This window comes from Primulina eburnea, chromosome 3 (assembly GCF_022965805.1).
Source record: "Primulina eburnea isolate SZY01 chromosome 3, ASM2296580v1, whole genome shotgun sequence".
Classification (NCBI taxonomy): Eukaryota; Viridiplantae; Streptophyta; class Magnoliopsida; order Lamiales; family Gesneriaceae; genus Primulina; species Primulina eburnea.
In genome coordinates, this window is record NC_133103.1 from 19,966,076 (window position 1) to 19,983,772 (window position 17,697).

General features: G+C 36.1%; 3 protein-coding genes across 5 annotated transcripts; 2 read left to right on the forward strand and 1 right to left on the reverse strand.

Annotated features, from left to right (window-relative positions):
* Nucleotides 1-5,480: 5,480 nt before the first annotated feature.
* On the reverse strand, nt 5,481-8,123 carry LOC140828397 (ABSCISIC ACID-INSENSITIVE 5-like protein 5). 3 transcript variants are annotated; one of them, XM_073191376.1, is made up of 6 exons: nt 8,032-8,118; nt 6,313-7,501; nt 6,148-6,219; nt 6,033-6,062; nt 5,852-5,925; nt 5,481-5,774 (listed from the first exon to the last, which is right to left on the reverse strand). In XM_073191376.1, coding segments are annotated over exons 2-6 (1,293 nt in total). In that variant the 5' UTR covers nt 7,429-7,501; nt 8,032-8,118; the 3' UTR covers nt 5,481-5,773. The 3 variants fall into 3 exon arrangements, with proteins under 3 accessions (XP_073047477.1, XP_073047476.1, XP_073047475.1); XM_073191375.1 differs by lacking the exon at nt 5,481-5,774 and having other exon boundaries at nt 5,848-5,925; nt 8,055-8,123; XM_073191374.1 differs by lacking the exon at nt 5,481-5,774 and having other exon boundaries at nt 5,848-5,925.
* A 4,322-nt stretch (nt 8,124-12,445) lies between these two features.
* LOC140827018 (zinc finger BED domain-containing protein RICESLEEPER 2-like) lies at nt 12,446-14,397 on the forward strand. The gene is made up of 3 exons (XM_073189592.1): nt 12,446-13,128; nt 13,235-13,814; nt 14,374-14,397. Exons 1-3 carry the CDS (start codon nt 12,446-12,448, stop codon nt 14,395-14,397), a joined length of 1,287 nt encoding a protein of 428 aa, XP_073045693.1.
* A 1,168-nt stretch (nt 14,398-15,565) lies between these two features.
* LOC140828398 (zinc finger BED domain-containing protein DAYSLEEPER-like) lies at nt 15,566-16,806 on the forward strand. The gene is made up of 3 exons (XM_073191377.1): nt 15,566-16,221; nt 16,318-16,391; nt 16,484-16,806. The coding sequence occupies exons 1-3, from the start codon at nt 15,624-15,626 to the stop codon at nt 16,520-16,522; spliced, it is 711 nt and encodes a 236-aa protein (XP_073047478.1). The 5' UTR covers nt 15,566-15,623; the 3' UTR covers nt 16,523-16,806.
* Nucleotides 16,807-17,697: the final 891 nt, after the last annotated feature.

Below are 17,697 nucleotides of genomic sequence, written 5' to 3' on the forward strand. Positions count from 1 at the left end.
AATCAACTCATGATTACTTCCCATAATCAACATGTCGTCTACATAAAGGCATACAATGACATAAGCACTTGCATTACCTTTAATATAAACGCATTTATCACATTCGTTGATTTTGAAACCATTTGACTTCATTGTAGAGTCAAATTTTTCATGCCATTGCTTAGGTGCTTGTTTGAGTCCGTATAGTGACTTGACAAGTTTACACACCTTCCTTTCTTGTCCGGGAACGACAAACCCCTCGGGTTGTTCCATGTATATTTCCTCTTCCAATTCTCCATTCAAGAAGGCTGTCTTTACATCCATTTGGTGAATCTCTAGGTTATGCAATGCAGCAATAGCTATGAGGACACGAATGGATGTAATCCTAGTGACTGGAGAATATGTGTCAAAGAAGTCATATCCTTCTTTTTGTTTGAACCCTTTAGCCACCAAACGGGCTTTATATTTGTCTATAGATCCATCTTCTTTGTATTTCCTTTTAAGGATCCATTTGCATCCTAAAGGCTTACAACCCGGAGGGAGATCAGTCAACTCCCACGTATTATTATGCATGATGGATTCTATTTCAGAATTTATAGCTTCTTTCCAAAAAGGAGCTTCGGGATTGGATAGAGCTTCTTGAATAGTTCTTGGTTCATCATCTAACATGTAAGTCATAAAGTCAGGACCAAAGGACTTTTCAATTCTTGCTCTCTTTCCACGTCTTGGTTCTTCATTTACTTCTTTAGAATCAATAGTAGACTCAAAAGACCGTTTAGATGAACCTTCTTTTCTTTCCTTACAAGGAAAGTTGTTTTCAAAGAATATAGCATTCCTTGATTCCATAATCGTTCCTTCATTAATATCAGGAATCGTTGACTTATGCACTAAAAACCTATATGCACTACTATTATAGGCATATCCAATAAAAATGCAGTCAACTGTTTTGGGTCCAATTTTAACTTGTTTTGGCTTTGGTATCTCTACTTTAGCCAAACACCCCCACACTTTTAGGTATTTATAAGATGGTTTGTGACCCTTCCATAACTCATATGGAGTTTCATCTTTCCCTTTGTGTGGTATTTTATTAAGAATGTGGTTTGCAGATAGTATTGCTTCCCCCCACAAGTTTTGAGGTAAGCCCGAATTTATCAACAACGCATTCATCATCTCCTTAAGAGTGCGATTTTTACGTTCTGCAACTCCATTTGATTGAGGTGAGTATGGTGCTGTTGTTTGATGAATTATGCCAAAGTTTGTACACAATTCTTCAAATGGAGCGACATACTCTCCACCTCTATCACTTCGAATCATTTTGATCTTTGAACTCAATTGATTCTCAACCTCATTCTTATAGTTTTTGAAGGCTTCTATAGCTTCATCTTTACTTTTCAATAAGTAGACGTAACAGAACCTTGTGCAATCATCAATGAAAGTTATGAAGTACTTATTTCCTCCTCGAGTTTGCACAAACTTTAAATCACATACGTCGGTGTGAATTAAGTCAAGTGGATTCGTACTTCTTGTCACAGAACGAAATGGAGCTTTGGCCATCTTTGCTTCAACACAAATCTCACACTTATCTTGTGGATTTCTTTTAAATGCAGGTATTACATTTGAGTTTGAAAGTCTTTGTAGTGTGTTGAAGTTAACATGTCCTAATCTTTCATGCCATAAATTAGAACTTTCAAACAAGTAAACAGAATCATTCACTTTATTCTTCGCCTCTTGGCGGATAACATTCATTACATTCAACTTAAAGAGACCACTATCTTGGTACCCTTTGCCTACAAATACACCAGCCTTAGTAAGGACAAACTTGTCCGATTCAAATACAAGCTTAAAACCCGCCTTACTCAACAAGGATCCCGAAACCAAGTTCTTTCGAATGTCTGGCACATGCAGCACATTCAACAATGTCATCTCTTTTCCGGAAGTCATTTTCAATACCACTTTGCCAATTCCTACGACCTCAGACGTCGTAGAGTTTCCCATAAACAATTTCCTATCACTTACAGTTGTGTAGGATGAGAACATTTCTTTTTCGGCACATATGTGGCTTGTGGATCCGGTATCTACCCACCATTCCCTTGGATTATCCACCAAGTTGGTTTCAAACACAACTGCGGATAGATCAAGTCGTGATAGGTCTATTGGTACTTGCCTTTCTTCGATGACATTGGCTTGCCTTGGATTCTGATTTCTGTTGTCTCTCCTTGGAAGACGACAGTCCTTGGCCATATGATTTGGCTTGTCACAGTTGTAGCAAGTTCTTTTGAACTTCTTGGCTTGCCCTCGCTTCTCATTTTGAGGGTGCTTTCTTTTGTGGCTAGTGCTCGATTCTGTTAGATTGGCTTTGGCCTCGGCCTCCATTGTTCTCTTGTATGACTTGGCTTCAGAAGTACGACTGTCTTCCTCAATCCGAAGCCGCACAATCAGATCTTCAAGTTTCAACTCCTTGCGCTTGGGCTTAAGGTAGTTCTTGAAGTCTTTCCACATTGGTGGCAACTTCTCTATGATGGCCGCCACTTGAAATGGTTCATTGATTTCCATTCCTTCTGCCAACAAATCATGAATTATAATTTGAATTTGTTGTACCTGGCTTATTACGGATTTGGCGTCCACCATTTTGAAGTCAAGAAATTTGCCAACTACGAACTTTTTCACTCCTGCATCTTCTGTCTTGTACTTTTTCTCCAATGAATCCCACAATTCTTTGGCTGTCTTGACAGAGCAGTAGACACTGTAAAGCATGTCGTCAAGTCCGTTTAGGATGTAGTTGCGGCAGAGAAAGTCACTATGGTTCCATGCATCAAGAGCATTCCTTCGTTGCGAATCGGTATCATCCGCAGCAATGACAGGGGGTTCTTCCTTGAGGAATCGAGATAGGCTAAGTGTGGTGAGGTAGAAGAGCATTTTCTGCTGCCAACGTTTGAAGTCTGCACCATTAAACTTTGCAGGCTTCTCTCCATGAGCAGGAGCAGTAGGGACGGTAGGCATTGGTGCAGGAACAGTAGGAGGAGTCGACATTCTTCAGAAACGAGAAGAGAATAAACAATAGAAATTTCGTCTTGCGATTGTAGTTACCTCTTCTCGTCGATTCTGAAATATAGCTCTTGAATCTCGAACAACAGCAGCAAAAGATCAAGTCGAGGCAAGGATGATCCTTTCTCCGCAAGACGAAATTGTCCGTATCAAAGTGCTATACGTTGAAGGCAATCGTCCCCAAGATACAACGACTTCACGTCGAGAATTTGAAGCACTTCAATTCTCGAATTCAGCGAACAAAAGATATGCAAAAGCTTTCAAGTATTTTTCGAAAATTGATGCAGCAAGATGAGAGGAGAAGATGCAAAAATTTCAGCAGCCTTTGAATGTGATTTGAGGGACTATATATAGATGATCAATGGTTGTGTTGAGGAGACATGCTTCTCCAGATCGGTTGCTCTGAAGAGACTCGATTTTAGTGAAGGGATACAATGATTGGGCCAAAACCAACCAAGAACAGATGCCACTATAGCCAAAGGACGCGCAACTTTCCAGAATCAGTGCTGCGCGCGCAGCCGCGCGACATTACGCGCTGCTGCGCGCAGCTTTCTGTCTCTACGGGCAGCGCGCACAGTAAGGCGCGCGCGCCCGCGCGAGAAGCCGCGCGCCTTGTACTGGCCGAAAGCCCCGCACGAACAGAAAGGCGCGCGCGCCCGCGCGAGAACCTGCGCGGCCGCGCACCCTGTTCTGTCCAACATGTGCATTTCCAGTGTCAAGCGCGCATCTACGCGGGAAGTGGCGCACCTGCGCGCCCAGCTCTGTCCGAGTGCATGCACAATACACACTGTTGTGCACTCTTGTTGAGTTAAAAATTTAATTTCCAAATAAATTTGGTTTAAAAAGATTAACTCTGGTCAAAGACCGTACCGCACCGACCCGACCCGAGACGAGACGAGCGCGTGCGCGCGTGTGTTACACCGAGACACAGCCTATGAGCGTCTTCCCCCTTCTAAAAACTTCTGGTACCCCTTGGGGCCCAAACCCTTGTCTCAACTTGGAGCTTATTAGGGAAACTTCATGTGGTGATTTTCTCAATATGGGACAAGCCATCTTGAGACATCCCACTTCCCTATACAACTCAACACCTCTTCATTATTCATTTATCCAACATTTTGTTGGTTTTGCTTAATTGCTTCTGTATAAAGTTTCACGACATCAAAACCAGGAAACATTTTAAACTGAAAAGGGGTTTATTCTATTCTAATGATGCGAATCGATCCGGTCATGCATGGAAAGTAAACACGAATTAGATTCATGAGTCCTGTCTTTGGTTTAATAACAAATAACAATCGATCTCAAACGACATTTCAAATAACTTATCATTGACCATTCGAGTGAAAAACAATCGACAAATGGCACGAAGTTACGAATCTTTGATAAGTTTGATTTGAGAAATACACAAAAGTGTTAACAAAGTCAAAAGTTTTTGGTTGAGAGTAAAACTCACAAATTCATTCAATAATTCATCAAAAACCTGTTAATAATGTTTATATCACTTTGTTTTTAAATAAAAAAAACAGATAAAAATTACTTAATTCGGAAGTTAGAGTTTCCATATTGAAATATGCATCGCGGCGTGCTGGGCGGGTATTTTGGACCGCTGGGGCACGCTTCTCTCGCACAGGGGCGTGCTAGGGGGGCTCTTTTGGGCACTGGGATGCGTCTGGCCGCACAGGACAGTCTGGCGCGGCTCTTTTTGGATGCTGGGGCTCATTGTAGCACGCTCTAGGCTATCTTTCAGGATCATTTTGCACTTTTATACATATATATATTGATTTCGATTTATATTAGATTTATATTTATATTTATATATTTTTGAATAGTAAACAGTGAGGTGAGAACAAGCTAACCATAAGCTGAAATTAAAAGGAAAAAAATGAAAATATATTTCATTCAAATAGCATGCAAAGTATAATATTTGGACAAACAATTTATTAATCTATTATATTCTTATATGATGGGCTTAAATTAAACATTGTTTAACTGACTATTGAGTGTCATGCATCTTACTAATCACCAGTCATTTACTCCACTCCATATAACGCATATACTGATATACATATAAATAATAAATGCCACAAATTTCATGTAATATATATATATATATATATATAGGCAAAAACTTGTGTGAGACGGTCTCACGGGTCGTATTTGTGAGACGGATCTCTTATTTGGGTCACCCATGAAAAAATATTACTTTTTATGTTAAGAGTATTACTTTTTATTGTGAATATGGGTAAGGTTGATCCGTCTCACAGATTGTGATCCGTGAGACGGTCTCACATGAGACTCACTCATATATATATATGTATATATATATATTATATTTAGATTTAGATGAGATTTATATTTATATATTTTTGAATTAATAATTAAAATCAATCAATTAATTAATAAAGAAAATACAAACTAACCTAAACCAAAAAAATTATTTTTTAATTTACTGAAGAGGATGACATAAATTTATATTTATATGTATAACTGTAAAGATTTATATTTTATTTATATTTATATATTCTTGAATTAATTAAAGATAAACAAACCATTTACAAACTAAAACTGAAATCATATGTCTTTTACAAAAGTTTACTGCAGTTGTCTACCATTGTTATCTGAAGGTACACAGTAAGAGCAAAGTTTGTTAGTCAAGTCGGGGCCGGCAGATTTCGAGCGTAAAGATTCGTCTGAATGAACATTCTGCAGCTAAACGGAGTGTCCCTGGATCGATCGATATGGTTTCTTCTGATCTGCAGCAGAAACATGTCATTATAAGCTATTTAAGTAGAGCTATATTCTTGATTTATATCTTTAATTTGTCATTTACCATGGACCGGTACACGTCCTTCTCAAGCATCGTCTCTTCGAGCCGTTCTTTTGCTGTTTCTTCATCTCCAACACCTATGACACAGAAATCGAATTGAAATAAGGATAAATTTACGTTGTATGGTTCCATAAATCGGTTACGATGGACTTCTCTGGCTATCGCAAATATAGATATTAAGTACCTGATTCTTCTGTAATTCAATCATCTTTGCCTGCAGGTTACAAGACCAAAAATGGAAAAAAGAAAGTGTCAATATACAGAAGGAAACAGAAGGAAAGAAAGCATATAAAGAATACCTGTTTCTTCTGCAATTCTTGGTTTTCCTCCTTAAGTTTAGCAACTTCTGCTTCCAACTCCATAGTATACGCCTTCCACAATCCAAAAATGAATTTACTTATGGAAATTCGATCCAAGCCCGAACAAAATTAACTTTCAATAAAACCGCACAACATACTGTTTACCTGCTTACGCGCCCGTGATCTAGCAGCCGACTCCCTGTTCTTAATCATTCTCCTATGCCTCCTTTCGACGATCTTCTCAACAGCAGCGACTTTTCTCCCACGAAAACCACCATTGAACACGTAAGGGACCGGTGAAGTAGAAGAGGCATCTCCATTAACCTTGGTGAGCCCATCTGTTGAAACTGCTGGAGACCCAGTCTCGATGTTGACATTGTTTGCTCCTAAACCGAATATCCCCAATCCTCCACCCTGAAATGTCGTATTTTGGATCACAGTCGATGGATCAGTTATCCCAATAATTCCTCCCCCCATTCCTGGACTACTCAACTGACTGTTGCTCGGAACCGCCATTTGAGCGGTATAGGCCATGGCAGGTTGTTTAGGAAGTAGCTGCTGCTGCTGCTGCTGATTCCCAAACTCATATGCACAAGATCTTACACCATTTACACTCAATGGTAAGTTACCCGACTGAGTAGTCATCTGGATACTACTTTCACCAATCCCACCACCACCTATCAACCCTCCACTCGCATTAGCAGCCTGCTGATACCCAAACCCGAATTCCATGTTACTCGAAAGGGGTGGTGTCAAATCATTAAGCGACACAACAATATTTGAATTCCCATCCAATCGTGAACCAGTAGCTTCCCTCACAGCCCCGGCCCTCATCAAGAATTCCTCTAGTGTCATCTGCCCGAGAGTTGGCTGCTTCTGAGACATACTAAAACCATTTATGCCACCACTCAGGTCCGTGCCCTCGATATACTCTTTCGACATATCCTTCCAAACCTCATCAACTGTCTTTAAGCTTAGCGTTCGAGGGAGAAGCAACGATCCCTGCCTATGGAAAGAACCGCCCATTTCTTGGCCACCAGTACTAAGACCACTCGTGGATCCAATATTCTGATTTTCCTCAGCACTCCATATGTTTCTTAGCAACTCATCCATGTTCATTGACCCAAAATCTTTTCCAGTTGCACCAACTGCACTTTGGAACTCGTCCAAAGTTAGCGAATAGACCGAGGACTGTCGTGTTAACGGAAAACTAAACCCTCCACAGCCGTTTCCATCCATCTGCATTTGTTCAAAATTCTTGAAATTTAAGTTACTACCCATCTCAAGGCGAATCCAAACTCCTTCGTTGTACAAAATTAGCAAATTCAGACCCTTAAACAAACTCTCTCTTTCTCTGCATAAACACCAAGAAATACATGTAAAAAATGTGAACGCGTACTTACTCAGACAACGTACGACTATTAGAGTTATGTATAAAAAAAAATGACCGCGGGAAAAAAAATAAAATTACCAAAACCAAAGTAGAAAAACAATGGCCCACTATATCTCACCAGAAGGCTCGAATATTTACCACAGTCCATTTCACAGCAAACAGCATGAAGTAAAGTACAAAATCGCATGCAAAACAAAGTTTCTACACTTCACCAAAAAATTCCCCCAAAGAAAAGGAAAAAAGAAGGCTACAACCAAAACTATAAAGTAGAAACTACTAAGACCGCATGCATCATCCTCCAAATTACGAAAACAAGAGCATGATTCCGAAAAATGTTCAAATACAGCCCAAAACATATCAGGAAATAAACTACGCAAGAGCTTAAATCACTCGGCCAAATTCTTGTCTTAATTAACAGAAAAATACAAAGTAATCCATAATGCACAGTACAGAGACACGATAACGCCAGAAACATATATACGTATTCTTACCAGAAAAAACTGAAACAAATTACCAGATCTTCTCTTTCGCAGTCTTGCTCCAACTTGTTCCGGGCTTTTTGCCAAATTGGGATAAAAGGCCAGACCAATATAGGGAACAATAAAATAAGGCAAGTGGGGACCATCAAGCAGGAGCCGTGGCCCAATATCTATGAACTAGGCAGGTAAGTGAGATCAAATGAATGAAAATCGGCAATGTGGGCTCATCTGAACCGTCCAGGTATTGTTCAATCAACTGTTGGATCTTTGGTAAGTTCTCTTTTAATTTTGTCCTTTTGTGAATATATATATATATATATATATATATATATATATATATATATATATATATATATTTATTGGGAAGTTCATTCAAAGTTTATACATTATATATTTATATATTATTTCAAATATCTAAATTTAAAATTAATGATAACTAATATAAAATATTATATAAACATATAAGAGTAAGTATCATGTGAGACCGTCTCACGGATCTTAATCTGTGAGACGGATCGACCCTACTCATATTTACAATAAAAAGTAATACTCTTAGCATAAAAAATAATACTTTTTCATGGATGACCCAAATAAGAGATCCGTCTCACAAATACTATCCGTGAGACCGTCTCACACAAGTTTTTGCCAACATATAAAATATGATTGAAATTTATGATCTTATTTTTCAAAAATTACATACATTTCAATATTTTTGAAATTTATCAATTCAAACACAACTTAAATGAAGAGATGATCTAGAATTAATATATATATATATATATATATATATATATATATATATATAAATGTTATGATTTTTACATTTTATTAATAAATGTTACATATAGTCCACTTTATAATAAATTTTATATTTTATGGCTCTACAGCGTAGAAAATTCAAGCGTACAAAGTACTTAAATGTTATGCTTTCAACTAACAATTTTTTAATAACTTAAAATTAAAATAATTACATAAACTCCCCGATAGTGTTATTTAAGAATCTGGTCTTTATAAATAATAGAGAAGTTTGGAAAAATAAATAAATATATATACACATACATGTTTGTTCCGTAAGATTGAAAAAATAAACTTTTAATTTTCTTAATAATAGAACTTTGAAATTTAAAACATATAATATTTTATTTAAATAAACTTTTAGATATAAGTTATACGATATCGTATTTGAGAGAAAATATTTCCTACATTAACTGAGGGAAAACAATTTAATATATAAAAAATAGGGTTATTCTAGGGAATATTCATTTTGTGATCAAGATAGTTACTAAAAGACGTAAATATATTAATTAATATTTGAGATAATATTGTTTGATATGTGTTGGAATATTTCATTTTCGTAATCTTGATTTTGATATTAAAAAAACTTGTTATTTTGTTTTTAATTATTTACCTTAGTGCACAGGTAGCTAGAACTGATCAGGATTCGAACTGATCAGTTAAGGGAAGTAAAACTGAAATTATCGAGATGTTAACTGAAAATATCAATTGATCGACCAAACTGAATCAATTCAATTAACATATCAAAGACAGTTCAACTGATTGTCCAGCTGATAGGTGGTTCGGCAGAATATTTTCATAAGCCCGGCCATCTGATGAAGAACCCAGCTGACCAGTTCAACTGAAATAGTGAAAAAATCAGTTCAATTGACGAGTCAACTGATTTCACCAAGCTCAACTGAATATCAGTTCAGATGACTAGTTAGGAACATCAGTTAGGAATCAATCAATTGCAGATCAAGACAAGCTTATCTTGGTGGATTCCAGCTACACAAAAACATATGTACGTTCAAAGGTACAATAATGGACGTTGCAGCAAAGATTAAAGACGAGAGATTCCTGGAGGCATGTCAGAAAAGTCAAAGACACGTATATCAAGGAAGACATTCAATCTGCAATGATCACATGTGCTGATTCTTGGAGTACGGTCTCAATGCCTCTATATATACAAGCTCAATATCATCAGCAAAGAGAGCACATAAAAGAGTGTGTGAAAATAAAAGGAAAGGACACGCTTATTTTCTTATCAGCTTTCAAGAATCATTTTGCCCAGAGGGAATACTTAGTCACATCAGCTTAGTTTAGAAGCTTACTTCCCTAAGTGTGTGAGAGCACTTTTGTGGTGCATTCCTTGTTCAGTTCTCACACATGCACGCACACACACCACCACTCAAATACAGTCTTGCACAAAGGCGATAAACTTATGTATGTAGTCTTTCTTACATAAACATTAAAGAAGTGTTGACTGGAAGGTGCTGCCTTCAATCTAGACTAGGAGTTCAGTTAGGCAGTAGGTAAGTCCTAAATTGGGTGGGTTTGTACAATCATTTGTATCGATCAAAGTCTTCTATTGGATCCTACCCGAGGTGGTAGAAGAGGTGACGTAGGAGCAGTTGAAGTCCCGGAACATCCATAAACATGTCTTGTGTATTTAATTGTTTAAATATTGTTTTCAAACTGATTTAATCAGTAAGAGCATCTGTCGGTGCAGTTTTCACCATAACTGAACTGATGTATGTATCAATTGATTCCTGCTATTTTCAGTTATTCAGTTACACATGATATAAAATATATCAGTGTTTCTTAACAAATGATTATTCCGAATGTTTTCCGATTGGTTCTATACCAAACTCGATTTAATTCATCGATTTATACATTTTAGAACACGAGCTATTGCATCTCTTGGAGAATATTTTGTTTGAAGTACCTCAAGGTGCTCTACAAACGATCCTTCAATATAAATGATAAAACATAAAATGATTGGGTATTATTGTTTTCAGGGATGACAATTTCCTTCGAACCCGATGGAGGATCCGATACCCGACCCGAGTAGAAGAGGGTATGGAAGGATTTTTAGACCCGATTAAATACTTAGGTAATCGAGTATGGGGATTTTCGGGTTCGGGTATGGAGTCGAGTTTGATATAATCCGACCCACACCCGACCCGAATACCCGTTTAAATTAGTATATATATATATATATATATATATATATATATATATATATATATATATATATATATATATATAAATATATATATATATATGAAAACCTGAAAAAATTTAAATTGGCTAGTTTTGGCCCAGTTGAAGGTTAAGTCCCAACAGGTCATGGGCCTGCTGTTTCCACCGCAGCACATATCAGGGACAATAGCACATGAGATGAGCTCCTCTCTCCACCATAACACACAGCTGCAGGTTACAGTGACGGATGGCTTCCTTCTTCGCCTCTTCTCTTCGTTTTCCTCGTCTTCCTTCGTTCTGGAGCCTTGGTTTTCGGCCTCAGACCCTTGAACCGAGAACACCCAAAAAGGTTTGCTTGGTGTGTTGTCTTCATCCTCCATTGTGCAGTTTTTTCGGTCTTCACTCTTATTAGCAAGTCTAATTCCTGTACTCAGTAGAACTCAATGCGGCTTGCATCATACAGATACTCTTTTTAAAATATAATCAATGATGTACTCAAATTCATGTACTCAGTAGAACTCAATGCTGTACTCAAATTAGAGGGTAAATAGATTAATGAGAAATGGGTTTGTGCAAGGCTAAAATGTGGATGTCGTTACTATGAAGTTGGATCAATTTCTCCAATTTGATTGAATTGACCAACATGAGATATTTTTTATCAAATAATAAAACAATACTATTTGACAGGTAGATTGTTGATTACATTTACCAGGCTCTCACTTTCACTTTCGGTGTGGTGACTCAAGGTTGATTGTGGTGCAGTGACCAAACATACCGATACTCATTTTTTTAATATTATTGAGAAATGCATGTAAGAAATTCTGACATTAGTAAATAGAAACATTATTTATGGTTGGTACGTTCTTGATGATTTCCGAGTATACTAATTGTGGTTGTTTAGAATAACCACTTGATCTCTTTATGTGTTGATCATGTCTTATTTTAAAAAAAAAAACATAATCTGCCTTTCCTTTAAAATTTCTTCACGAGCATAATGGGTAGGGAAAAGTTCACATCCTCATTAAGCTTTTGGACAGGCACTACATAACAGACTCCTCCGAGTAACCAACAATTATGTTGTAAACTGTCAAATTAAAGTATACAAACATGGTTTCGATATAAGTGTTATTTTTATTATGTCTCTTTTTTGTCCTTTTGATTTACTTGTCTTGTGTTTGGATGAAAAGAAGGTGAATCTAAATTTTCAACAAGTGACAGAAGAGTATATCCTCAAGGTATTTGTCATTATTTACTTTTTTTTGTATGATGTTTACTTTTGACTTCTTGATCTTAGTAAAAAATGGAGTCCAAATATTAGAAAGGGCTAAGATTTTTCTAATATTTATTCTCATTCTTCTTAAGTTTGAACTAAAAAGATATTGTTATTTTCTCTATTTTATTTTGTCTTTTTTAACATACATTACTTCACCACTTTCAGATATATTAAATGGACTCAACAGATCATATAACAGAAAATGAAGTACCACTATCTGAAATAAATCACGAGGTTCCACTTGTTCCACAAAATACAACATCTGTTGATGGTGCCTCTCCTAGTGAAACAAGGAAGAGAAAGTTAATTTCTGATGTGTGGAATCATTTTGAAAGGAAGAAAATTAATGGAATGGATAAGGCAATTTGCAACTACTGCAAAAAATCTCTTTCTAGCCAAAGCAAACATGGGACAACACATTTACGTGAACATTTCAAAATATGTCCAAGAAGAACTGTTAGTGATATAAGGCAGAAACTGTTGATTAAAGAGCAAAACAAGGGGGAATTTGCTATTAAAGGCTTTCAATTTGATCAAGAAACATCAAGGTCAATTCTTGCTGAAATGATAATTTTACATGAGTATCCATTGGTAATAGTGGAGCATCATGGATTTCATAAACTTTTACCAAGTCTTCAGCCTTTGTTCAAGGTTCCAAGTCGCAATACCATCAAGAGTGATATACTGAAAATGTATGACTATGAAAAGACAAAAGTATTGAGTTTATTGGAATCTAATAAAGGCAGAATTGCTTTAATCACCGACATGTGGACTGCATCTAATCAGAGGAAAGGATTTTTGGCTTTGACTGCCCATTTCATAGATGATAATTGGACTTTGCAAGGTCGTATTTTGAGGTATATATTCTATTTGTCACTCAAATATGTAACATTTTTCACACTTTTTATGATTTCAGTTAAATAGATACTTACATATATACATTATTTTAATTGAATTATGTAGGTTTGCTTATATTCGTTCTCCACATACCTCAGAAGTCCTTGCTAATGTGATAGTTAAGTCTATGATGGATTGGAATATTGATAGGAAAATATCCACCATTACTATTGATAATTGTTCCACTAATGATTCTCTTATGAACTATGTGATGCATAAGCTTGATCATTCTACACTTATGCTGCAAGGGTCTTTACTTCATATGCGTTGTGCTGCTCATATTTTGAATTTAGTTGTCCAAGATAATTTGGATATCATTGCACCTAGTGTTGAGAAAATTCGTGAAAGTGTCACATATTGGAGAGCATCTCCTAAAAGAGAGCAAAAGTTTGATGATGTGGCACGGATTTTAGTACGCAATATGAATGCTAAAAAATTGGTGTTGGATTGTAAAACCCGTTGGAACTCAACATATGTGATGCTCATGACTGCTATATCTTTTAAAGATGTGTTTGCTCGTCTGAGATTTCGTGATCCATCGTATAAATGTTTCCCAACAGATGATGAGTGGTTGTTAGCAGAAGAGGTTTCTAAAATGTTGCAAGTGTTTTATTCTGTGACTGAAGTTGTAATAGCCGAGCCTGGTGTACGGTACGGTTTAAGTTTTCCTATGTTATGGATTTATTGATTAAGTTTAAGTTTAGTTGTGATGTTAAGAGTTGTGATTATGGGCCATAGTATTATTGGTTATTATTATCTTGAGGTGTGGTTGATATTGTTAGTTGATGGTAGTTGCGTCGTTTCAGTGTTTCGGATCGATTTTGGTTGCCTTATATTTTGTCTTGGCCGTGACCAGACTGCACCCGGGCTCAGTGTAAGGACCGCACCCGCGTTCGTAATTCTTGGATTTTGGTGTTTTTCCCGTAGAGACACCGCACCCACGATAAAGAGGACACCGCTCCCGCGGTGATTGCAGGACCGCACCCGCGGTCGTCGATTTCAGAATTTTTGTGTGGGTGCCGTGAGCTTACCGCACCCGCGGTACAAGGAGTAGCGCACCCGCGGTCGCGCATGTTCGAGATTTTTTTAAGTGCTTTTTGGGGTGGTTGACTTCACTTTACTCATTCCTTTCTCCTTCTTTTCGATATTTCTCTCTAGAGGTTAGGGTTTTCTCATTTTCTTTCACTTCCTATCTTTGATTCAAGCTTTTAGTTGGTGATTGGAGTTGAGATTGAAGTTCTTCTTGGTTCTAAGAAGCTAAGGTAAGCTTTTGGTTGTATTATTTCTTGGTTTTGGAGGAGAGATGATATGGGTTTGTTGTATTTGTTGGATTTATGGATTAATTAGCATGGGTTCTTGATTATTGAGTTGATGATGGTTCTATTTATGGAATATTGTTGTAGGTGGTGTACCAAGGAGTTAGATTCAAGGTTTCTAGTGGTAGTAAGTGGAATTTCATCCCTTGTGCTCACATGATATTATATGTATTGTGTTTCAAAGGTTTTAATGCGTTATTCCCTTCATTTGATTCATTATTATGTATTGATACCTTTGTGGTATATTGTGGAGGCAATTGATGTCTCAATATTGAAAAGGGAATACAAAAGAGTAAGCGATTGCAAAGTGTTTGGTTAAATGCCAAAGAGAAAGAGTTTAAATGTTTTATGGATTGATAGATACATAGTCAGAGATTGCATGCAATTAGTTGATCAACGACCATAGGCTTATATCCCTCAGAGTTGTCGATTTATATCGATGGGATATGAGCAACCACAGACAGAGTTACTATTGATATCAATCCACCATAGTAAAGAGAAATACCATCTCATTGTTATGCTATTGCTATGATATATATGTTTCAGAGTTGATGGTATTTAATATTTTCAAAGCCATGTTTTACAGAGTATACTATGTATCATTGCTATGTAAGAGTTCCACTTGCTGAGTTTTATACTCATTTCAGTTATTTCATGTGATGCAGATAAGAGCGACGGACCAGGATGTTGACTGTGGATTGGAGTCATATGCATACGAAGTTGGAAGGAAGATGTTATTTTGCAAGCATTTTTGGAACATGATCATAGGAATGATATTTTGTATTTTTGTTATATCATTTGAAAATAGCAGCGGAATTTAAAATTTTCTTTCAAATGGAAGGAGTTTCAAAATACATTACCATAAAATGTTTAAAGGTAAATACATGATCATAGGAATGATATTTTGTATTTTTGTTATATCATTTGAATGATCATGTATTTACCTTTAAACATTTTATGGTAATGTATTTTGAAACTCCTTCCATTTGAAAGAAATTTTAAATTCCGCTGCTATTTTATTGTAAACGGGTCGAGGTGTCACAGAAGTATTTTCTGGAAGAAAATATCCCACAAAGGTTTGTGAAATTAAAGCTTCATTGCTCAAGTGGACCACATCTCCTAACAAGGTAATTTCTTCCATGACTGAAAGGATGCTTTCCAAATTTGAGAAGTATTGGTGTGATATTCATGGGGTGATGGGAATAGCTACTATTTTAGATCCAAGATATAAGACAAAGTTAGTTGAGTATTGTTTCAAAAGAACATATGGAGAGATTGGTTTTAAAGAACCTGTTAGAAAGATTAAAAAGATGTGTTATGATTTGCTTGACGATTATACAAATAATAATGGTTATGCCAGTGTTGAACAAAGATCAACGGAGACTAGATTGGATACAAGTACTGATGATTTTTTGGATAGTTTCGATAAAGAAGTTGCACTTGAGTGTGATGTTTACACTGATATGAAGACTGAGCTAGATCATTATTTGGAAGACAAAGTGTTGCCTAGAAATGTTGATTTTGACATATTGGAGTGGTGGAAGACCAATGGAATCAAATATCCCACTTTGATGAGGATGGACCGAGATCTGCTTGCCATTCCAATATCAACGGTGGCTTCAGAATCAGCATTTAGTACTGGTGGTAGATTGGTGAGTTCCCATAGAAGCAGACTTCATCCAAAAACCATAGAAGCGTTGATGTGCAATCAAAGTTGGTTATTGAATGAGAAACAAGGTAATATAAATTGCATTTTTAGTTTTTATTGTTTTTGAACAAAAATATTATTAATTTACAATGTACAATAATGATTTTTTTCTTTGAATTTTGTAGCTACAAGTTCACAAGAAACGGAAACATATTACTCTTCAGTTGAATATGATGAGGACACTATTGATGTTGATGTTGTAAGTTTTTAATACAATTTAATTTTGTTAAATTTGACATTGAAAATAAACTGTTGGGTCAATTATTTATGTTGTTCTCCATCATTTTGCAGGACACTACAATGTCAAGTGATGAAGACATGTACGATTAGTTCGGAGATAAACCGATCTAGTTTGATTTTGGGTTGATAATGCTTACATATGATTAAACTAGGGTTAGCTCATATATGATTAATCAATTGAATTATGAATTTTTGGATATGATGTAAATTCTACTATATTTTTGTTGAATTGCGTACTTTTGTTCAACTAATATAAACTATTTGTAATATTTTGTTATTTTTTCTATAAAGTTTATTTTGTTCATTAATGATTTTTCTTATTGTTCATTTAAATAATTTTTTAAATATTCATAACTTCATTGAAACAATTTAAATTTGAAAAATTCAATGTATATGATAAATGGGTATTTGGGTAGGGTATGAGTATCCAATAATCCGATTGGTATGGGGATGAGGATGAAATTCGATATCCGATGGGTATGGGGATGGGTATGAGGATGAATTTAATAAATGGGTATGGGGATAGATGTATGAAATCCGATCCATACCCTACTCATTGTCATCCCTAATTGTTTTGCTTTAGGATGTCTTGAATTCTACGAATTATATACTTATATATTGATTTGTCTATAATATTATAAATAAGCTGTAGAGTCAAATGTATATTTCTTAAATTAATATAATTAGAAAACCATTTCATATAGAAAAATTTTCTCCCTTGTCGTGGTGGCTAATCATGACAAGTGTTACGTGGTGAAGTTTCAAACTCTAATTTAAGGTAACGCACGTGGTCCACGATTTTCTAAATTATGTAAATACACAACATTATATGTGAGTGTTTTTAGGGCCAGGAAATTATAATATACAAATTTATATTTTAAAGTACAAAAAATATATATCACACCGAGGTATAATTAGGGTGGATATACTGCTGATATACGAGGATTTTTTTTTTCAAAGCAAAAATTTGTGTGGTACGGTCTTACCAAGGGCAGATCTATGATTTCGACACAGGGGGCCGCTTAGTTTATTTTGCGACGGTTTTCTCAACAACCGTCGCTATATGGCGACGGTTATAAGAAACAATCGCAAAATCGCGACGGTTTTCGTCACAACCGTCGCTAAGCCAAAAAAAAAAAGAGGGATCAGGTTTTGAAATCGGGCGGAGCAAACGTTATAATTGGCTTTAGCCACTGAGATACATGGACGTATCATTCATTTTGGGGGGCCATGTATATATATATATATATATCTGTTTATATATT

Coding starts and splice junctions, on each gene's coding strand:
- LOC140828398 (XM_073191377.1), top strand. CDS start 15,624: ATGACTGAAAGGATGCTTTCCAAATTTGAGAAGTATTGGTGTGATATT. Junction 16,222..16,317: donor GTTATTGAATGAGAAACAAG/GTAATATAAATT, acceptor TGAATTTTGTAG/CTACAAGTTCACAAGAAACG. Junction 16,392..16,483: donor ACACTATTGATGTTGATGTT/GTAAGTTTTTAA, acceptor ATCATTTTGCAG/GACACTACAATGTCAAGTGA.
- LOC140827018 (XM_073189592.1), top strand. CDS start 12,446: ATGGACTCAACAGATCATATAACAGAAAATGAAGTACCACTATCTGAA. Junction 13,129..13,234: donor TTGCAAGGTCGTATTTTGAG/GTATATATTCTA, acceptor TGAATTATGTAG/GTTTGCTTATATTCGTTCTC. Junction 13,815..14,373: donor TTGTAATAGCCGAGCCTGGT/GTACGGTACGGT, acceptor CTTTGATTCAAG/CTTTTAGTTGGTGATTGGAG.
- LOC140828397 (XM_073191375.1), bottom strand. CDS start 7,428: ATGGGTAGTAACTTAAATTTCAAGAATTTTGAACAAATGCAGATGGAT. Junction 6,220..6,312: donor GATCACGGGCGCGTAAGCAG/GTAAACAGTATG, acceptor GGATTGTGGAAG/GCGTATACTATGGAGTTGGA. Junction 6,063..6,147: donor AAGAATTGCAGAAGAAACAG/GTATTCTTTATA, acceptor TGTAACCTGCAG/GCAAAGATGATTGAATTACA.